At 39.4% G+C, this 23,308-nt stretch overlaps 1 protein-coding gene and 1 pseudogene across 2 annotated transcripts in view; one reads left to right on the top strand and one right to left on the bottom strand.

The window, feature by feature from the left end:
• Positions 1 to 23: 23 nt before the first annotated feature.
• On the bottom strand, positions 24 to 17,098 carry LOC144650821 (nuclear factor NF-kappa-B p105 subunit-like). Its single transcript, XM_078510581.1, has 22 exons — positions 16,948 to 17,098; positions 14,438 to 14,608; positions 13,935 to 13,969; positions 13,247 to 13,497; positions 12,367 to 12,578; positions 11,221 to 11,379; positions 10,782 to 10,886; positions 10,470 to 10,567; positions 9,778 to 9,916; positions 9,077 to 9,289; positions 8,291 to 8,368; positions 7,486 to 7,621; positions 7,239 to 7,350; positions 6,440 to 6,641; positions 5,753 to 5,841; positions 5,483 to 5,563; positions 4,789 to 4,956; positions 4,114 to 4,171; positions 3,832 to 3,870; positions 2,956 to 3,131; positions 1,889 to 2,033; positions 24 to 1,261 (listed from the first exon to the last, which is right to left on the bottom strand). Exons 2-22 carry the CDS (start codon positions 14,559 to 14,561, stop codon positions 1,128 to 1,130), a joined length of 2,754 nt encoding a protein of 917 aa, XP_078366707.1. The 5' UTR covers positions 14,562 to 14,608; positions 16,948 to 17,098; the 3' UTR covers positions 24 to 1,127.
• A 3,149-nt stretch (positions 17,099 to 20,247) lies between these two features.
• Positions 20,248 to 23,308, top strand: part of LOC144650836 (NACHT, LRR and PYD domains-containing protein 4-like) — a 98,616-nt pseudogene continuing 95,555 nt past the window's right edge. The window contains exons 1-2 of the transcript XR_013570209.1: positions 20,248 to 20,334; positions 21,682 to 22,372. The product of XR_013570209.1 is annotated as an NACHT, LRR and PYD domains-containing protein 4-like (transcript). The remainder of the gene's footprint in view (positions 20,335 to 21,681; positions 22,373 to 23,308) is intronic.

The raw sequence follows: 23,308 nt of genomic DNA on the forward strand, positions 1-23,308 counted from the left end.
GTGGTGGATGACCCATACCCCTTGGCAACTTTGTAGAAAGTAACCAGGTACCTTCCCGATCAGGAGAAAGCAGGGCCACTTTCAAAAACTTGCCACGCTTGCTTATCCGAGCCAATAACAATTAGCGATATGCCGCATTATGACTCTGTGGATAACCGGAAATAATTATACTACAGCTACAATTTTTTTACTTGAAAAAAGTCCCGTCTGATTCGCATCTCGCAACACTCACGACCGCGCTTACAGCTTCACATAACAGCGCCCATATTGTTATCTACTCTACTGCCATTGGCTCGTTCGTCATCAGTGGCGGATCTAGGGGAGGGGCCGTCCTACCTTAATTTTAGGCCAAATAGAGGCCCTTAGGCCAGAGAGCGCCCCCCCCCCTTATTCCAGGGTCTGGATGAGCGGGCCCCCACTTATCTAAAGGTCTGGATCCACCACTGGTCATGGAGCGGGATTTGACTGTTGTTTTGTGATTTTCTTTTTCTCATAAATCGTCTACAAGACGCCGAACCATTGGTGTATTAATGACTTCTTGGCAGAAGTATTAATAGAAAATAGATGACAGCTCTTGGGAAAATTAACTATGTAAAGTAGAATCTATCGACACTCCATGTCACAATCAAACAAGACCGTAGTATTTCTGGTCAACAACGGCCAAGGTACGTTCAAATAACTTACCTATATAAAATAATAGATACATAACGAATGGATTAACAATCAAAAAATAAGTAAATACTGCTGATAACAACAAAAATCAACTTAACAGAGGTTTACAACAAACTGACTTTTAAAGCCATAACCAAACTATTACTAATACAAACCATGTAGAAATTATCACCATTTGTGTATAAGAAATATACCATTTTTTTTACATTTTTTTATATCAACTAGACGCAAGAAAATCCGTCTCATCTGGAATCTACGTTAACTTATATATACCATATAGAGCTTAACTCAAAGCTGTGGATATCACGTGATCACGGCAGAATTCGATCCAGTGTTGTGTCACGCAAGGCACAGTTTCACCTTACGCTTAAACGTCACGCAATGCACACAGTCACTGACTGTCAACAAATTCAAGCTGATACTACTATAATCGGAACATATTGCTAAAATTAAAGTTAAAATACATCTTGGTGTTGCCTAATCGGTTGAAAGTTTCCAGCCTTTCGTGTGGACTCGAGGCTTGTTGTTCCCTTCTGTATTGAAGAACTAGACGAAATATTAGAGCTCCCGGCCTCATAGGACGCCATTTCTGCGAAAAGAAAGAAATCGTGAATATGAGCTTAGGGAAAACAGGAAATAATGGGAACTTAACTACAACAGTAACTGTAGATGACTTGTCAAACTTCCATCAATAATTGGAAATATCCAAGACTACCGGTATTAACTGATAAACTTATGACTGACTGACTGACCGCTTATGAACAGACAGACAGACAGCTAGACGGAGTGACTTATAGATTGGTTGATTAATTGATTAACTGATTGATTGATTGACTGACTGATTGATAGCGACTGACTGGTTGATTAATTAGTTGACTGACTGAGTGACTGACTGACTGACTGACTGACTGACTGACCGCTTATGAACAGACAGACAGACAGCAGACGGAGTACTTATAGATTGGTTGATTAATTGATTAACTGATTGATTGATTGATTAATTGATTGATTGACTAACTACTGATTGATAGCGACTGACTGGTTGATTAATTAGTTGACTGACTGACTGACTGACTGACTGACTGACTCACCGACCCACCAATGGGGCTGTCTGCCTGTCTGACTAACAGTCCGACCGACCAACCCAAATGGCCAACTGACAAACAACCTGACTGAAAGATTCTGCTGGATGATTTCGTGGAAAAATAAGCCTCACCTATTGATCTGCTGGCCGATAGAGAGTGAGAGCCGAGACCGGAATCAAATCCTGAATCATTGCGTTCTTCAAGAATCTCTAACACATCTCCTCTGCGCATGTCATGAAGGACCTGCCGCAATGTCTTGATACTACCATCAGCAGCCTGTGAAGAACGATAAAAACAAGCTCAAATGCTGATCCTCTCAACTAAATGCCATAATTGACATTTTATTCTAGTTTCGTGTGACAATAAATAAAGCCATTGTTTACGATGGACGCTCAAAGACAAAGTGAAAGGCAATCGCAAAATAACAATTCTAACAAGGCTGAAAAACAACAGAGAGGTATAAAGATCCGGCTAAAAAGATCAAACATTTGAAAGGCAATCGCAAAATAACAATTCTAACAAGGCTGAAAAACAACAGAGAGGTATAAAGATCCGGCTAAAAGATCAAACATTTATGTCCCATATCATGTTGGAAGAGTATGTTTGACCGTTTAGCCACCTCTGCTCGTAAAGCAAAATGTAGGAGGAAAATGTTTTATCGTTTGGCCGGGGATTTAAGAACCAAAAAGGATTAAAAAACCAAAATGTATAAATACTCGAAAAATACGACTGACATTTTCAAAATTTGCCATCGTTGGGGTACAATCCCAAACAAAACTAGTTTTGAGTGGAGACAAGAGAACATTTCATGAGAAAGTAACACTTTGTAAAGATACCGGTATCTTTAAATTTGATCCAAGCAAATTTACACGCTGCGATTCGTCGGCTGGCTTTTCTTTGCCTATTTAAATTGAAAGGATGAAAATCAGCCCGATTTCTATTATCTGTGACGCTGCAACATATTTTTAACAAATCAGGCCATTTTTTTTCTTATCAAATCTGGGCCAAATCGGGCCAACAAATCGTAACGTGTAAACCGGCCTTAACTAGAAAGACTTGAGATGAAAACAACATTCAGCTTACTGAATTTGCTCTGCTCCACTGAGCAGCTTCCTTTTCTTTTGAGTTTTCCCAAGAAGTAACGTTACATAACAAATTCCTTAACCAGTATATCACCCTTCAAATGAACGCTTATTACCTCATATTGAGCCAACACCTGCGTGGTTGGACTTGAGTGTATGGCGAAGGCAGTCTCCAATGTCCCTAGACCCAGTCTCCTGGACAATTCACGCCAGTCTGCACCGATACTACTACTGGAATCTAGTCTTTGCGCCATCTTTCGTCGAACATAAGGATCTAACTTGTCCATGTCACCTAGGAGATTTCAAATAAAAACTGTCATTTTTATGTAATCCTTTTAGTCTCTTGTGTATATAACTTTGTTAGGTCGCAGGAAGCAGTGTGACCTAGTGGTTAGTGCACTGAAGTTCCCAGGTTTAAATCCTCTTCCCTGCCACTAGATGAATTTGTGTTGTCCCGAATTTCAGAACTCCTCCACGCATTGTTAATACAATAAATACAATAATAGCGAACTGGTAAGCCCCTTGCCAGTTGGGATTTTTAACACTGAGTTTCTGTTCGATTTATTATGTTTGTGTAAAGCGCCATGAGCAATTAGTGGATTTTGGCGCTATAAAAATACTTTTTATTATTATTTATTATTATTACCGTATTTATTCGATTAAGCGCGCTTATTAAATTTTTGGACTTTGTCGAATAAATACGGTATTTACAGTAATCCCAATTAGCACAGCCGTGCAAAATACATTGACACTTCAATAAAGTCGTTTATTTATCTTTTATCTATTTTTATTTTTATTGAGTTTTTAAATTATTTTTTCTTATTTCTTTCATTTTTCCTTTCTATTTCTTTCTATTTTTTTTATTAATATATAACTAGTGTACAAATTTTACATTTTACATTTTATTCCACTTCATGTATTGTATTGTTCACTGAAAAACCTTTTTAGGAGTGTACAATAACATTTTTATCTTATCTTTTCTTATTTCTTACCTTGGCCCAATGTGAGACCAGTCAAGCCTGCTGCTAGTTCTGAAAACAACACCATAAAAATTGTTAGTTCTGTTCAGATACACAATCTTATTAGTTTCTAAAGAAACCGTTGTACTGCATCTGCGGCAAGTGAAATACTTAGATGATAATCAACTAAAAGTTTATGAAGGTAAATAAACCGCCGCAGCGAATTTTGGAAAGCTGAGGTTTCGAGCTGTAGCCCTTCGCTGGAGCAAAGTGGAGGGCGGTCGATTATCAGCTAAGTGTTCACAAACAACTTACCGTCATCTTGCGAAGGGTCAGTGCTTAGCGCTTCATCTTCATCCAAGATTTCTTGAACCTGAATAACGAAAAAAATATTCAGAATCTATTTTGATTCATCATGCTGCAAGCTTTTTATTCAATTCTCATCATCCACCTGTATGACAATGTACTGATACTCTAAGGAGAAATCAGGAAAATGGTGGCTTGAATTGGGGGAGGTGTGCAATGAACAGCTTACTTGCATATACAGTAGAACTTCTACCACTACCACCTTAAAGGGACTATGTCACGGATTTTAACAGACTTTTGAACAGCCAGAATTAATATTATTTTGTGTCGTAGGGCACTAAGACTGTTTAAAAGCGCGTTTGGCTGCGGATGGCTTGGATGGAAATGGATTGCAATTTGAAAAACGTTAGCCAACGTTTTCAAGTTGGTTCCGCGCGCCTTTAAAAAAAAGCGTTATTTATAGCCGAAGTTTGATTTCTATCCCCAAATTAAGGTTATATCTTCAGTTAAATGTTCAAAGATAATGTTTTTATGGGTTTAGTTGCCTACCACTTATCTCAGAACAGTTTAGACCAAAAATCTGCGAATATCCCCGTGACATAATCCCTTTAAATGTTAAGCCTATGTGGTCCCTTCCACAGAGAAACAAAAGTGACAGATCCTAACAGAATTTACAAAGCTTACTTCAGCTACGTTAGCCAAGTCAAAGGCTGTTTCTTCATCACTGTTCTGTAATGTTGTATCAGCTCCAGCAGCCACTAGAAGTGCTGTCTGACCCTTGAGCCCACTTGCTGCAGCTATGTGCAGCGGTGTGTTGCCATCGAAGGTGGCCGCGTCTACATCACTGTTTGCCTAATAAGGAAATGATATGATATTTGATCTTGACAAACTGAATGGACATTCAAGCAACGTATGACAATTTAAGCTCCATTTTCCCCATAAACATAATATTCAAATAAAAAGGGCGGGTCCTGGCCAAGGTTGCAGTGAAATGAGTTGCAATGTCGAATTGTACTTGATAAATGGTTTTTCTTCAAGTTTTGTTTGTTTGTTTTTTGGCCTCTGAGAGGAAGAGAAGTTAAAGAACTAAATTACCGACTTTTTTACTGGCTGCATCTATTTTTTTTTCGCTGTAAAAATGAATGCGGACAAAGAAGCAAATTAATAAAGGAAAAAAAGGAATGTAAGAAACCAGTGACTTGCATTTACATCGATATTTGACTTATAATACACAAAAGATAGATTTGTGCAGACAGCAAGCATGTGTTGATGAAAGTGCGAGTAAACTGACAATAGACAAGCAACAATAAAATGATTGATTTTGAGAATGGTTTACATCCCCACTAGTGAACCAAAATCAGGATACTGGATAATTTACCTCCAGAATGAGAAAGCCAGCCAGAGCCAGATAATCTTGTTCAACTGCGTGATGAAGGGGAGTTTTACCACTTGTGCCGTCCTAAAAAGTAAGGAATGCAATTACGAAAAACATTTTTCAAGATTACTAGATTATAAAAAGGTCTTTCACCCTTTCTCACTGAAGGTGACCAACATCTATATGTACAAGTAGTTTCTCCTAAACAATGTTAGTAGACACTAAGTCAGGAATGCTATGAGAATAAAGCCATTGACAAGAATGTTGGCATACCTGAGCGCTCATGTTGGCTCCTGCTGAGTTCAATAGTTTAAGAACGTCTTTACTACCGGCTAGGACTGCTAGATGCACTGGAGTCAGACCTGAGAACGGTTCAGTTATAATTAACAAACAACCAAAAAATATTTATGAACTCAGTGACTCACATTCATTCCTGCACAGTTTTCCATCATTTGTTATTGAACATGATCAAATTATCAACTGGTTAATGCTTTAGGGTGCTCTGTTGAGTTATAGTGTATGCAAGAAGTTTGAAGAGCATGAAAGAAGCACAACTCCAGCTTCTTCCGAACTTCCCGTTTGCATCATAACTCAATAGTGCATAGCTAAAAGCATTAAATGAATTTTTAACATTGCTGGTAGAAATGTACTCCAAAACACACTGAATTGGATTGCACGGCTCTGCTTGCTATCAATATGTTGTAATTGTTTATATCTACAAAAGAACGGCCCGGGAGAAGGGGAGCTTAATCATTGCTCTGTGTCGTATCTCTTATTCCTGATACCTAAATATTGCATAATTTCTCTTTTTGTGCTTTGATCTGAGGCAAGTTACGTAAAATGCCATAATCACCTTGTTTCTTTTCTTTTCTTTTTTGCTAAAAACACAGTGCTCATTATCATTTTTGTACATGTCCGCTGCTGATAAATCATGTGAACAACACATATTTTAGCATTTACCTTGGTAGTTCTGCCAGTTGAGAACTGTTTTCGACACATTAAAGTTCAACAGCGCTTTCAAACAGACAGCATCACCATGCATACATGCAATGTGCACAGCTGTGTTTCCATGACGATCACGGGATCTGGCATTTGCACTCGCTCTTAACAGACATTCCAGTATGCGGGGTTGCTTAGTGATGGCAGCGAGGTGAAGAGGCGACTGGATAAAGAAAACAATAACTGTCAGTAAATAACCAACTAAAGAAATACCACAGTACATGTATAACCATACACTTGAAAGTGAAATTCTAACACTGGGCAACCCCTAAAAAGGTTTTTTTACAGGATGGCTTAGTGGGTGAGCCTTTCGGTTTGTCAAACTCTAGCACACTAACTGGGGTCAATATGTTGTGTTCTTAGGCAAGGCACTTCTAAAACTCTCATAGTTCCTCTCTCCACCCAGGTGTATAAATGTGTAGAGGCGAATTTAATGCCACAGGTCACCCTGCACTGGACTAGCATCCTATCCTAGTTGCTTCATGCAATGGAAACCGAGATAAGCTTTGGCCAGATGGGCTACAACATTGCTTGAATGCAGACTTTACCTCAGCTTGAGCTAGACTTGCGAATTTTGTGCTGTTCACTAGCGGCTAGAGTCACTTGTACATGTTGGGGTAGGGGTATGCCAAGAACAACAGGGACCTACTTCATGTGTCTACTTCACAAGGTGTCACATAAATTATATAATTATAGTATTATTCACAGGACATTCATCTGGGTGTTAGTACAATACAATGCAGGAAAGAACATGACTCACTTGTCTCAAGAAGTTATATTCGCTGATGTAAGAATCTGGCAGCCCAGCCATGACGTCAATTAGACACTGAACTACTTCTTGTTGGGAGTTGATGACAGCAAGGTGAAGAGCACTGTTAAGAAAGTAAAGAACGATTACGTAGAACAATTATTTTATTAATTTCTTATCTTGTTTAAAGATCATCAAGCTGTCCCTATAAATCATACATCAGGACTGTTGTACAGGTTGTTTGACAGCAATTACTTACGTGTCGCCGCTGTCGTCTTGTACTGCTGTCAAGTGTCTCTGAGCTGCAAGTAAATACCGCATGTCACCAGTAGCAGCATAGTCACGCATGGCGGCAGCAGACTTCTCGGCAAGATTCCATGCTAATTCGCTAAGATCTGTTTCAAGATAATAAGTTTATAATGTTGTTATAAATACTGCTAATTAAGGTGCACAACAATGTTTTAAAGTGCCTATGAAATGAAAATCAAGTTGTACTCATATGAAAGGCCTTTCAAAATGAAGAAAGATGGTGTTTTCCTTTTCCTGATATATTTTCTCATTCCAGAGATATTCACGATTTTGTATTATGCAAATAATTAACAATTATCCTGCGAAATCGTGCGGAATATCGCCTGATACTTAGCCGACGAGGCCGTAGGCCGAGTTGGCTAAAATCAGACGATATTCTGCAAGATTGAGCAGGATAATTGTTTTATTATTCAACAAATTGTCAACGAAACACATTTTGCACATAGAAAAACTGCAATTATGCAGCGCTATACAAGATTTCGGACGAATCTTCGCAACCTACGTATATCGCAGGATATCTGTTATGTACGGATGACAGATAACGTTAACATTTTGACCATATATGGGCAGCGCGCGCATGTGTTGAATAATAAGATACCTGATGACGTCATAAGTTTGACAGTAATTGGTGTAAAAACACAAAATCAGTAGTATCTCTGTAACTACTTAAGCAAAGTAATTGAAACTTGGCACCAGTATTGTACCCTAAGAAAGACACCACAAGAAGACAGTCACTAAAAACATTACTGTCATACCTGCTTGGGACGACTGTCCAGCTGTGTGTGTCTGCCCAGAAGCATGTGACTGTCCCTGTTGAGATGTGCTCCCACCTCCTGCCAAAAGACAAATCAATAACATGTTTTCAGCTCCATGTGCATATTAATTTGGCAGATGTTTTCAAAGATTTTAGCCCTAAGACACTGTTGTCCAAACTCGAAGTATCTGCTAAAAAACTAATGAATTCATAAAAATTAACTTTTAGTACAGAGTTCATTTGTGTACATGGAATAAAAAAAACACACAGCAGTCCTGATGTTTACATGTTCTCAGTTATGTGACCGCCATTAGAAGAGTAGCTTACTGTTAAGTGCAATACATGTATTTCTGAGCACTCTGTTTTTTAGGTTCATACAGCTTTGAGTACACCCCAGTGTACCTTTAAATACATAGATGTTGATACACACTCAATTGTGCGCAAAGAAACTTTTGTGTGATAGCCTTTGGCCAGTGGATTTTCTTGTTGGGCTAGTGCAAAAGAAAGTCCTGTCCAATAGCCCTGGTTAGTGGATTTTCTTGTCTGGCTAGTGGATTTGATCCATCACTTGCCAGGTGGGCAAGTAACACTTTTGGACTTTTTACCTGGCAGATGAAGTAAGGTAACTGAGAAAGTACTTCGGGTCAGCACAAAATGGTTCCAACTTGCCTGAAGGCTGGGCAAGTTGGAGAATTCACTTTCTTTGTACTCTGACACTAAGGACACTTACAACTTAAATAAGTTGCCTTATTATTAAAAAAGAACCAATGATCAGTGAAAAACTCACCTTGATTGTTAGTTTGAGAAGTACCTGGGTTAGTACTAAAGGGTATGAAACCAAATGCAGCAGGGCCCAGTAGGCCCAATGCACCAAAACCACCAAAACCCCCACCACCAGCCCCACCTGCACTGGGAGGGGGGCCACCTCCACCTCCACCACCAAAGTAGTCAGAGAAATGAGGGATTTTCTTTCGTCTTTTAGCACCAATCTGTTCTTTGTCTGCAAAGAAAATGAAACACACCTATTTATTATAAATCAATGTGGGACCAGACCAGTGGACTGCAGTGAACTCAATATAACTAATCAGCTGACGGGAACAAGTTCTTTATTTGGTCAGAAATCCATCCAGTTTCCCAAGAACTGCAAAACTGAGCCTGAATGTTATATTAAAGAGGTTTCACTACATTGTCATTACAAGCTATCATGAGAGTATTGGTAAAGTGGGCAACACATCTACAGCAGCCATGCATGAAGTTTGAAAATCCTCTCATTGCCTGCAGAACTGACATCATAATTCAAAGCCAACCAGCACAAATGAGAAGTGGGCTACTCAGTACGTCATATAGGCACATGAAGTACAGAAGTCATGACGTTCTCAGTACGTCATAGAGGCAGTAAAGGGGTTAACACAGTCAACAGTTAATTTCCTATAATCTGAAGTCAACTGAATCTAGCTGCTTAAAAATGAGCTCACTACATGTACATACCAAACATTTGTGGCTGATAAGTAAACTCCACTGGTTCACTTGTCTCTTGGTCAGATTTGCGTCGCAGTTCAAGCTGCACTTTAGCAGGTCTTTCAATGGCAAGATTCCAGTATGGAGGAGTTTTAAAAACTATGGCGACCTGAAACATTTCAATATTTTAAAATTGTGTTCAACAATAATTCATTCAAACTACATTATACATGCACATCAACTCAGTGTTTTGCTCTCTGAATTTAGTCAGAAATTAATATTCAGCATTTGTGTAATTATAATCTCTTGTGGACTGCAAAAAAGTATTCCAGCGACCTTTACATGTATGAAGATCGCAATATGATAGTTTTTGTGTTACAAATTTTGACTTTGAACTAAGCTAACTGAAACTATGTCTCCTTAGAAAAATCATGCAGAACTGATCATGCATTTATGCAAGCAATTTGATGTCGATATTACTGCCTGGTTGATTTTAGAAACTTTTGTTTTATGTTTCAACCTTTTGTGACGCAGACCTGTTCAATGCCACAAATAATTTCTTAAAAATAATGGTCTAAGTCTTGAACTACCCACTACAGTTGGAAGTTAAGCCTTTTTCCTCAAACTTGTAGGTTTTTTTGCAAAATAAGCTTTTTGGCCCATTTTCCAGTCTTAAAATAATTATCAATAATATGCCCTGATATCAAGTCAATAAACAACACCTGTCTGTGGACATCTGTTGGAGCAAACACTCCTTGCCCCTCCCAGGTTTTTTTGGCAGTCTCCACATTAGTCTCATAAAACACAACTTCAATGTCATCTGCAAAATACAAGCAGAGATGTAATTATGAAAACAAAGCACTTGCACTTGTTAGTTAGTATAATTTATAATTTAGTAAATGACTGAAGGGCAAATCCATGGAAAATGGGTGTTAGTTCGAAACAATGGGGAATTTAAAATAACTGAGTTCGAATTATCCAGTAGCAGGGTCTAACTACAAGTATAGATGGCAAAATGATAATGCGAAATTCACCTTTTTGTACTTTGTCACACAACAAGTAGACCTCATCACCCCCTGTGGCACAGCCAGAGTTGCGATCCATGCGGCAAATCTTAAGATTTGAGGCACATGGGGCTTCTGTAAAGAGAAGTGCGTAGATAACAAAGTTTTAACATACTACATATAGATTGAGGGGGTATCATTATTTTTGTTGAGATGCAAGAAAGGGCAAGCATAAAAAACTTTATACAGTAAGCATTTTGTAAGTAGGTATGATTGCAAAGTGTATGTGTTACAGGTCAAATTTAAATTCAAGTTACTTTTTTTAACCTAGGTTAAATCTTTTTTACCTAGGGCTTTTTTAAGTAGGTTTCCAAAAAAATTTAATATATTTATATCTAATTTTTTTGTCCTTCATCAGACTTAAAAAATAATAATAACTGTACAACTAATATAGATAAACTCATCTCACTTGAATCATAAACTGGATTTGAGACGCAAGGAGGTAAGGCTTTTGTAAAACAACCACTGTCATCAGGAAGATATGCTTGAAAGCACAATCTGACGGCATTCAAGCTCATGTTCTGTGTCTGTTCCTCGACCATGCGGCGAACCTTTCGTGATTCCTCCTCTGTGGAAACAAAATTAAAGTATTGGTACAAGTTTTTACACTGTTATTCCAACACAATCCTCCAGGGCCGTCATTAAGGAACATAACCCAGGCGCAGATCCAAACCAGTTTCCACCCTTTCATGGAAATCGGTCAACCCCTTGTGCAAGTGACTAAAAATACTGGAAAATGACACTTAAGGGAGTCAATGTCTAAAACATTTCCAGGGGGAGCATACTCCCGGACCTCCCAAAAAGCTAGCGCCTGTGTTACCGGAAAACAGTCACTATTTTTCTACCATCCGCGCCTGCAACCTGTGACACCTGTTAAGAATGGCCGAGTTCACTGAATGTTACAGGTGACGACGTCGATTGGTGTTATGCTACACTTGCATACAGCTCTAGCGAAATGCTATGGATGATAACATCAATGTAACAGCTAGTAAAAAACTTAATCACAGCTTTGTTCCTCTGCAATTACAAGTGAAATTCCAGTTTAACCACACTATCTTTACTTTTTATTTAAACTTCAGATCACCTTGATCCAAGAGGAAACCACACAACACAAAAAATTTAATACCTAATTTAATATTGGTAATGATGCTGTATTTAATTTCACGGGTACTTTATTTTGTGTTTTTGCCGAGTTAGTATTTCGTGGGGTTATACAACCCTCCAAGTTTATTTTTTCTCTCACTGGCCACTTGGCTGTGGACCAACTGCTCAAGTTTGGTCACCAGTGAAAAATTTAAGTTGTTAAATTAAGCTCATGCTTTCAAGCCTTCTTCTCAATTTTAGCCACCATGGCGACTAGAATGGTCTTAACTTGGGGGGTTGTTATAATTTTTAGATTTGGCCAAAAAGTATGTTAAAAACATTTATTTAAAAATATGTGATTAAAGCAATAAAAAATATGTTTCACGGGCCTTAAAGTTTATGTCGCCATTTTTTTAGAATCACGAAAATCGCGAAATTAAGTACCAAATGAATAAGGTAAACGCCATCTTACCCGCCACAGCCTCAGCCATGTTTTTATCAAAAGTGGCTCTTTCACCATCTGCTAATGCCTGATCACCCAACATTCCCACATCAAAGGCCTTGCCATCTGCATTCAGTGCATTTAGGGTGGCTGTGTGGAGGGACTGCATTTTTACGTATCGTTCCATCAACACTTTTGCCACAAGTTTCTTTGTCACATGTTGAATGCCGAGATTTGGGAAACTGCAAAAGTGCAAAAAAACAGTTTAAAGAATTTCACAACAACTAGAGAAGTAGGAGGCTCAGTAGCCCCTTATGATGCTAAGGTTCTTGTTCTGTAAACCAAGAGACCGGCGTTCATGTTAGGCTGTTCTGCACTGGCACGACACTTCTTCTTTGGCATCAGCAAAATGATGCCAAGAAGATTTTGACGAAACACTGAGGGTAACTCTAAAGGCCGATTTACACGACACAATTCGTGTCGTAAGCCTGTCGTAAGCATGTCGCAAGCATGTCGCATGCGGCAAAATCGTACCGTGTAAATCGGCCTTAATAAGGGTGCAAAGAAAATATATTTACGAGCTTGCTCTTTGGGCAATTTGTAGCCATTGTGTGCTAACCTAAAGGTCCTTCTCAGTGGCCTTAATCTGTTATCTGCCGTGCCGTGAGTTGAAGAATTGGTGTTGAGATTGTAAGCTACTCCGCGACTGAAAACAGGTGAGCAGTTTTGTTTATATAATTATGAATACGAAATGAGCATATGCGTCATTTATTCCAAGAATTCGCACCTACATGTATATATGATTAGGGGGATTCACTGAAAAAGTTATGACATGGCCTGAAATAACTACGGCGCCACCTCAAATGCTGTTTGCTTTTTGCCAGTCACCAGTAAATTAACAACAGCTTACCTCGCAGTCATTCCATGTTCAGGACCAATCTGTACCGTCACCACTCCATTGTTAGAATTCTTGCCAATCAGACTGTGCGCATGGGGCATGGGAGGCTCATCAACTGTTACTAACGACACGACAATACGGGCGGGGCCTTGATAGTTGCAGAGCTGGACGGAAGGGTACGACTTCTTGCCCTTCTCAGAATACTGACCGGGTAAACCACCATGAGACGGCCCCTCACATGGGTAGCGAAAACGAAAACCCCTCTGTGTAAAAACAAAAAAAGCAAATACCGGTAAATGTATTACATATTGAGGAACAAATTATGAACAAAAGAATACTTTGCAGCTGCAATGCCCTGCTCGTTTGAACAATTCCTAATTTAAGCTGCTAGGAAACTGATAGGAACAAACAACATAAACTTGTCTAGCAAACTTTTTAAAAAGTCTAAGTGACTTGCTTGCTTTGTAAGGAGCTAATCAGTTTACGAGTTCACATTAATTATAATTAATTAATTAAAAATTAATTAATTAGTATGTGGACTGCTGGTAGAAGAGCTTATAATGTATAAAATTTGTACAGCTTTCTTACAAAGATTCAACTCACAAGCATCAATAGCTTGTGAATAGTTCTTTAATCAGGTTATCACTGTACTCCCATCTTAAATTTTTCTTTTACTCTGCCAAATAAAGAAATATCTTACCTGTTTAGGCTGCTCAAGGATTTCCATGTAAGGACCTAAAAGAAATCAAGGAAAACATAAACATTCTGCTAATTTGCTTTAAGTTCAAACAGATATAAACTATACATACACCGGTGCACTGATGAATCGCGATATTTTTGTCAAGATACGAATATAGGTATTTAAACTAAATATTGCAGTATCGTGAAACACTTCACTTCTGAAGACATATTCTGGCTTATAAAAATAAAAGATGCGATGTTAAGTTGTCGGCTGACACTGCCTTGTATGCCCACAAGCAAAAACATGCAGTTCGTAAGAACTTCACTTTGCAAATAAGTTTTGCTGCTGACAAAGTGGAAACAAGTTAACAAAGAATTTAGTAAAGTTAAGGCGCCTGTCCTGGTTGTATGTAATGTTGTATCGTATCGTGGCGCTTGTATTGAGGTACGTATCGTATTGTGAAAAAATGTATTGTTGCAGCCCTAGCAAAAATAAGTAACAATAAGGTAGATGTGAGATACCTGTATAAGTGGCTGCAGGCATCTGAAGTGCCGTGATGTCAGGTAGATATCCTGGAGTCAGGATATCCAGCAATAAGCTGTCGGTCATGGTTTCATTAATCTGTCTCTCCGAGTTGGTCGCCATTGTCGGAGAAGTTGGCGAAAAAGGGAGAGTTTTATAATGCCTTGTGACTACAAGGGAAAAATAATGGAAAAAGGTAAGTATCTAGCATATGTTCGTTAAAGAATTGTTATTAGATGCCCTGTAAAAGCACATGCATCCCCTGTCCCCTTACAGTATTTGTTTAATGGGCGATTCCAGAAAATATCCATACCATACCACGGACGGCTTTTTGGAAATCTGAGGGCAAGGGGGGATCTTTAAACTGGAATTCCGAAGGTATGGGGGGATACTTGCAATTTGAATTCAGAGGCATGGGGGAGTTCCCGATCTTGGATTTCCAGAGAAGACAGACAAGAGTGTGTTCCTTGAAAATGCTTATAATGTGCAAATAAAGCAAGAACTGATGACCGCGTCGCGGAAGTAGGATACAATCATGAAAGTATTGATCGATCAGGCATGTGTTTACATTTATTTACAAAAGAAAACCTATAAAATAAAATGTGGGTTGTACATCAAGCTTCAGAGGCCTCAATGTAGATGAATTTCTTCATTCGCTCTTTTTTCTTAGTCCATTCAGTGGAGTTGGACACTCTCTTGTCACGCTGCAAGATGCCATTTTGAAGCCTGTGGGATTGGGAGCAACTGCTGACCCTGAAGGCTCAAATTCCAGATGGCAGATACCGTAAAATTCCGGTTATAAGCCCCCCCGCTTATAGGCCCATCAACTTGGAAACAAAAAAATACTTAACAATTATCCTGCGAAATCGCGCGGAATATCGCCTGATACTTAGCCGACGAGGCCGTAGGCCGAGTGGGCTAAAATCAGACGATATTCCGCAAGATTGAGCAGGATAATTGTTTTATTATTCAACAAATTGTCAACGAAACGCATTTTGCAGATAGAAAAACTGTAATTATGCAGCGCTTTACATTACTTCGGACGAATCTTCGCAACCTACGTATATCGCAGGATATCTGTTATGTACGGATGACAGATAACGTTAACATTTTGACCATATATGGGCAGCGCGCGCATGTGTTGAATAATAAATCCGGTTATAAGCCCCCCGGATATAAGCCCCCCCTCTACCGGATGACAGTACTGAACAGGGCTAAATGTTGCTTTTTGTGCGTTTTTAACTTAAAAACGTATTTCGATCATCACTCCCGAGGCTCGTTTCAAACGTTTTTTTCCTTTCGCTTATAAGCCCTCCCGAATAAAAGCCCCTCTGCTTATAAGCCCGACCAAAAACCCTTACGAAGTTGTATAAGCCCAGGGCTTATAACCGGAATTCTAGGGTATGTCAGTGCACTCGATCGTATTTATCTTCCGAGTGTACACACGTACATCACATGATATTATTATTTTAATGTTCTGTACCAGTTTGCGGCAATGTAAAGTTAATGTAGGTTGTATAATTTTGTTGAAAAAGGGTAAGGAGAAAAGTTTTATTTTTTTACATTTTCATCCCAGAATTTCCTGAGTCATAATGACTCCCTCTATGTACAAATCGAGTCATTTGAAATAATTTGAAGTAAAATACGCCAAATTGAGCATATTTGTGAACCCTGCCGGGAATTTTGAAGGGTTTGACAAAAAAGCCCAATAATAGAGTTCGCAATTCCTCATATTTTTTAAATTTAATTGACTTAAAACTATCATTATTTACTCATTTTCTTTGACACATGAAAAGAGTACCATAAGTATTAGTTGCAATCCAAGGTTAAATTATGACATTACCTAGTAAACCTAAAATTACTTGCCACATCAAATAAAAATTAAACAGCCAAACTTGATTTATTGGTTGGAATTGGCATGTCAGTGAAGTGTCATTCTAATCATAAGGCCTCAATATAGCAAGCTTATCACATTCATGTACATGTCAGACCTGAATCTGTTTTGTACTTGTAGCAGTCTCAATTCTTCACAACTCTACATGAGACTGCAGAACTGGCTGACATCTCAAAGGGCTTCGGAGATTTATTTAATCAGCACATTTGAAGTGTAAGTTATTACTACAGTAAAATGTGCTCCTTTTTAGCAACAGAGAAAGAAAAAAATATCTTTAGCTTAACATGCTGATTAAGCACACCTCTTTTACGATGATCAACTGACACAGACTGACAGAAAACTTGGAAATTGCTTTGACTGACGACTAACTAGTACTTTTACAGAAGTTTCTAAAGCAGTTCTTAGGTTAGATCGAATTCAAACAGAACAACTTCTGTCTAGCATTAATTCTGAACGTAAAATATTTTGGTAAGCTTATTTCCCTTTGCTAGCTGAAGGTAAAAATAGTCATAACTCCCGTGTAGTAAACTTTGGGTTCGAGAGCATTGCAAAATATGGCCTAAGCTTCATCTCAGCCTACTATAAAGTTTACCGAAAACCAAGTAAACCTCCTACCTGCTAACGCTTGTGAGTCGTTTGTCCCTTAAACTGTTAGATTCTCTTTCCTTGTGTCACCTTTCGTTTGTGTACATCAGTATTTTACAAAAGCTTCGTTCACGTTTGAAAAGCGAAAGGCTCGTTCACGTTTATGGACTCCATTCCCCCTAAACCCAGGGACTTCCCCGTTCGAGTTTTCAGCTGTCCTATTGGACAAGAACAACCACGTGATCAAACGTGTTTGGTGCTGTGATGATGCAAAGGGACAAAAATAACTTTCGCGCCGGAAGCAACCAGGGTTGTATTCGCAAAATGGGAAATTTCCCTTCGACTTGCCCCACCGCTGTAAACAAAAGCGTATAAAAAGCAGCGCTACTTTTTTTTCAAAAATGCTTGTGATGTAAGAATGAAGAATATGCTGATTGTTCTAGAGGAAGTGGGAAGTTAGTATTCGAATGTGGAGCGGTCGATGTTCCTAGAAAATGTCCCATCTGGAAAGCGACGCTATCAGTTTATTCTACAAACAGGAAATATCTTGAACTCAGAAAAGCGTTAATTTTCAATAATAATGGTGATTTCAGCAAGTTCTGATTTTTTAATAAGCGCTATTTACAACTGTTCCCTTCACAAGGAAGCCCAATACTGCCAATAGTGTTAAAAAACATGAAGTATGTATTTCTTATTGTGGAGCCAGGAGGAGCAAGAGATCGAGAGTGAACGTACTTATTTCGTAAAAACAAAGGAGAAGGCTAAAATCTGGACAATAGTGTAAATCACTTATTTTCCTTCTCAATACCATTAGTTTTCAGTGTAGTTTTTTTCGCGTCTCCCCCCCCCCCCCCCCCCCCCCCTTAATTTGAGTCTTTGTGAGGGATAAGCCATTATATTTTTGACTGGGGAAGGGCAATTATCAAAACGAAATCGAAAACTGAAAAAAACAGTTTCCCTCTCCGCACCCCTGCAGCCTCCCCCCCCCCCTTCAAACAATACAATATTGCACCCCTCTGATTGCACCCCTGAGTCTTCGGGCCCAATGTTCTTCGAAGGAAAGAGGCAAACAGGGTGAGCAAAAACAGACGAAAAATTTGGTCACGCTAGAGCACTCCAGGTTGTCAGGGGGCTGTTTTGGTGTCCATCTACTAATTTTTAACTTCAAATTCTAATTTTAATTTAAATCACACTTAATCTTCAATATTTCTTATTTCTCCAAATTTTACAACTCCTTTGAGAAAAACTCTTTCCTTCAAAAATTCCCTAAAATTCATCAAAAAATTCAAAAAACGGCTTTCATCAGTTTCATGTGAATCCCCGCCTTAAGAGGGACGACGGGGTCTGGGGACAAGAATAGTGCAAATGGAAACGCAATCTCGAGCCCAGAGTGAGCCCCGGCTCCGCGATCCGTCAGCGGTTGGTCAGCGGCAGGGTCGCCGGGACTCACTCTGGGAAACTGAATAATAATTCAGTGTCTTACTGGTTCTCACAGAACAATAGAAATCAACACGGAAGTCTGAAAATCTTCCCCGGAAGTAAACCAAACCGGAAACCCTGGAAAAACATTTTTTGTTTTCCATGGTCAAATGTTCAGGTGTATCACCTTAATTTTGTAAAACACCTAAGAACTCGTCATGTGGCGCTACATAAATGAAGTATTTTCTAATTCTATCATTCTTTTTGAACTTAAAAGATCCCTTGAATAAAAAAGGACTTCCTTTAAGCGTCGATTCTGAGCGGAGTTTTAAAACAACAGCCACGGCGTCATCAAGGACAAGGTCGATTGAAAACTCAATTTATAGTTGACTTACAATCTCGCTAGAACTACTGTTTTCTTTCAAATCTCCGTTACGGTTGAAAAACTGAATATCGCAGACAGTGCTCGATTCAAAATAATAACTTATAAAGCAGAATTTGAACATTACGCGTTGTTGTTTTGCTGAAAAAAGGAATTGTACAATTTTGTGCACGTGAATTGCGTGAATACGTGCACGAGCTGAGTCGCCGAAATGCAAATTACACCTTTTGAATAGCGTTGACCGATGTGGCCTTTAACGTCTTTATTAATATTACCGCTATTTGACGAGGAAAAAATTATTTGCTCGAAAACATGCAATCTATCATGAAAAGATGCGCTGTCAGCGAGAAGCCTTTGAAATATACGAAAGTCGCCAAACAAAAATTTTTATCAACAGAACAATAGCCTGTCCGTGCGTTGTGCATTATGTAAATTTCTTCACTGTCGTCCGCAAAACAACAACGAACAAATGCACACAGTCAGGCGGAATCTTGGAAGGCAAACAAGATATTTGATTTAAAACCATTATAACAGTATGCACAAGAAAGAGACTAACGGAAATCAAAACACCAGAGGCGACCCAGAGGCTCTTTTGTTGACTCTCTCTTTTGTTAACTGCAGAACGTTTTTGTTACTTTTGTTGCTTTGATAAACACCAGTTCTGTTAATACCATAGTTAGTACTAACTATGGTTAATACTGTGTTAGAAATAGTTCAACTTTCTCGTTTTACTTCCGTTCTGGGAAATTTACTTCCGCTTAGACCTGAGAGCATGCGCAATAAAAACCGGAAGACCAAGGTTCTACCTGAAATCGACCTGAAATTGATCTGATCGATTCCAGTTTCCCAGAGTCCGTCCCGTACCGCTGACCGACTGGACGGACTCTGGGCTCGAGATTGATGGAAACGCGGTTAAGGGAGCCGATAGCCTTTTACGTTTCTCTTAGCCGGCAGGGCTTTGCCACAATGGACTCTGGTGGACTCTGGGGACGAAAATGCAACAAGGCCTAGCCCCCAATAAGGCCACAATCTCGTTCCCACGGTCCACGGTCACCTGGCCACCATACCGCTGACCGTGGAGACCGTGGACTCTGGGAACCAGATTGCCAAGGCCACGATGGTCGAACTTTTCCCGCTTATACATTTGGCGCGAAACTTCGTGACGTCACCGAATGACACTGAGGGGAACGCCAACCCGTTCCCAGGCCCTTACGTGGACCTCGCGCTCGCCCGAGAGAGGAGGAGAACGCCTAGGGACTAGGCTGTCGTGATCTCTTTCTTGCCCTTCAGCAACGCACACTGGTCTCCAGGGAAACAGTAAATTTTGTTTCTACAGAGAACGAAATAAACGTTTGAAAAGACTAAAAAACCGGCGTGCTCGATCAATATAAACACGTCATGCCACCTTCAGTCACGCTCTGTTCACGTGCAACAGCTGGTAAAAGTGCAATATTCCCTCTGACGTCATTTCGTATTAAACGCAAGGACATTTGGCGCGAAACAGTTTTGTTGTTAGTTGTCACTTCTCTATCGCTGCAAAGAAAGGTTTATTCCCTTCACTTGCTTGAGATATTCACATCAGTCCGTTGATAAGTGGTCAGACCTAAAGTTTACAGGTAAGATTTTACTACATCTGTAATTTGAGTAAACTTTAGATGAGATAAGCACTTTCTACTGTGGAGTTTGAAGAACGCGAACCACAAATCACTGAGTTCCGCATTGAAGAAAATTCCACTGTGCTTTCTCCCTGGTCTGCACGCATGTTTCTACGGCGAGTAAATTTTCTGCAACATTCTAACAGGAAAACGTAACAGAAACCAAAATAACCTAAGTCTTGAGTTTCGAAATGCATGAAATTCGAGAAGTAGACAACCTTTTCTCTGCGATTTAGCTGTCATTAACCGACCTGAGATTCCTTAAAAATCATCCTAATCATCTGCTATTTCTTTGAATTTGTACATGCTTAAGCGGCCTTCACACGACAAACTTAAGTTGGCAAACTCATGTTGGCAAACTCAAGTTGGTGTGTGTGAACGACGCAACAACGGCAAAAAAGTTAGCAAACTATTGGCGAGAATAGAGACAAGTTCTATTTGTCGCCAACAGTTGGCCAACTTGTTTGCCGTTGTTGCGTCGTTCACACACACCAACTTGAGTTTGCCAACTCGAGTTGGCCATTAGTTTGTCGTGTACATGTGTAAAGACCGCTTACTAGCGCAAGTGGAAGTTAGGGAACTAGAATATTGAACAAGGGGCGCGCATTTTTTGTTCAAGTTCTACTTTACGAGCTGCTTTTTAGATTGAAAAATCACAAGCTAAAGGCGGAAAAATTTCCGTATAGCGATATACCTAATTATGCATTCAATTTTGTTCGTGCTTCCTTCACACATGAACGGTGCTCATGCCTAATAGTACAAGACTCACAAAATTGTATGCACAATTAAGTTGGGGGCTACACGGAAATTGTCCAAGTGGCTAGAAACAAAAAAACATAATAGCATTGATAAACACAATGAAACAATACGCGTTGTTAAGAATCTTGACGTTTCGTACGCTTCGCAACATACGTTTTCAAAAGCATCCTTAAATATAGAATAACCACAAAGTATAGGCATGTACTAATCCCACAAAACGAAACGAAACCTAACCACCAAATGAAACCTAACCGCAAGCAAACCGGACTGAAAGAGCTCTAACAGCCAGCAAACCGGAGTAAAAGCTAAACGAAGTGAAATACTGTGGTTTCGTTTCGTTATGTTTCGGGTTTTAGTACACTACCAAATTACATTAATGTTTATAGGGGTCTGGTGCCGCGTCTTATAACAGTTTTTATTTTAAGAAGCTAGCTAATTAGGCTGATTGGAATTTTCTTTCGAGCAACCCACTACTTCAACATGAGCTTCCTCTGGTAATGATCAAAATGTTTTTTACATAAATCTCGTTCTGTTTATATTGTTTTACAGACCCTGGGAGTACCTTCCAAGATGTAATTTTACTTCGGTCTGCAGCAATTAGCATCAATTTGTAAACTCGTGACGATGGTTTCTAATGAGGAGAAGAGATGGCTTGTTATTGGAATTGTGATGAACAAAGTAGCAGCTCCAGTATTGAGAGATTTTATCAAGCAACGAATGGACACTTACTATGCAAAGCTTGACGCATATTGCAGTAGTTTGACCGCACCTTGTGACCTAAAGACACTGACATATCATCATGTCAGTGCTAATGCAAGCTTCACACAAATGAATTTTCAGAATGTCAACAACAATTATTTTCATGGCGAGCATAAGAATCTCTACAACTACAACATCAACAGTTCAGTAGACTTGGCCAAGTTGTTTCTTCCTGACTATCTCGCCAAGTTTTCAGCCTTTGACGAGTCACTGGACATGAGTGCCATACTTCGCCTGTTGGGATTTAACAATCCTGCACCTATTTTCCATTCTCCAAATCCATTGGTTTCCATTCAGACTTCAGCAGAAGATGTCAGGGAAAATGTCAGGAACAAATGGGGCCATTGTAATGTCACTGACTGGACTGAACTCCTCTTCAATGATTGCTTCTCCAAGCTGGAAACCTTAGTGAGAAGCCTGGGGCTGACTGGTGGTATGGAGAAGACTGCTTTAGATCAGCTGTCTGATTGGCAAACAAAAGGTATTGTTTCACGATAACTTTGACGTGATAGCATACTTTAGAAGTCCAATTTTGTGCAAATGACACCGTTGAGATACCCTTTATCACATACGTGATAACCCTCCATCACAGGAGTGATAAAGAAGTCGTACTTGCGTTATATGTAATTGGTAACCCATGAATAGTCTTCAGCTTCGATCGTTTTAGTCCGTATTACCCCCCATAAGGATCGGGTATCTTGTATTTTAAAAGTACCAAACCCTTACCATTCATAATAATAATAATAATAATAATAATAATAATATTTAATATTTATATTGCGCATTTTCTATAAAATAATCAAATGCGCATATTTATCAGCCATTGCCCCATTGCCTACCACTTGTACCATTTTCTGTGGCACTCGCCGGCTCCTACCACTTCCTAGCTACCTCTAGGCCTAGTTTATTACCTACACCCCGTAGCTAGACAACTTTCCCATACACCGTTACGCACTCCCCATGCCCAGCCAAGCCATATCCATTTTTATTGTTTTCTAGGTCGTCAATTGGTTATGGGACATGCAATGGATCAAAATCTCCTTTCTTTGGTACGACAAGAATTGAAAGAGCTAATCAAGGGCTACACCAAGGTCAACTCAATGTTGGCTCTGCAGAGCAAACGTCTTCCTCAAGTACAGGAAACAGTTACAAGTTTTCAAGATGAACCATTTTGTAAGAGAGCCAAGTTGGATGAGCATGATGTACACTTAGATAGAGTGGACGAGAAGCTTCAAAAGAAAGGGAAGACTAGCAAAGAAGAGACTGAACTGATTATGGAAAGACTTGTCTCTGTTGAGAAAATTCTAAGTGAAAGTCTTGCTTCAACAAATGTCAAGGTAAAAGAAATGGAGCAAGGTGTTGCCAAGACGGATGACAAAATGGAACTGCTACAGCAAGGTTTCGCCATGAAAGATAA

The sequence above is a fragment of the Oculina patagonica genome, chromosome 4 (assembly GCF_052425735.1).
Source record: "Oculina patagonica isolate OP01 chromosome 4, crgOcupat, whole genome shotgun sequence".
NCBI classification, from domain to species: Eukaryota; Metazoa; Cnidaria; class Anthozoa; order Scleractinia; family Oculinidae; genus Oculina; species Oculina patagonica.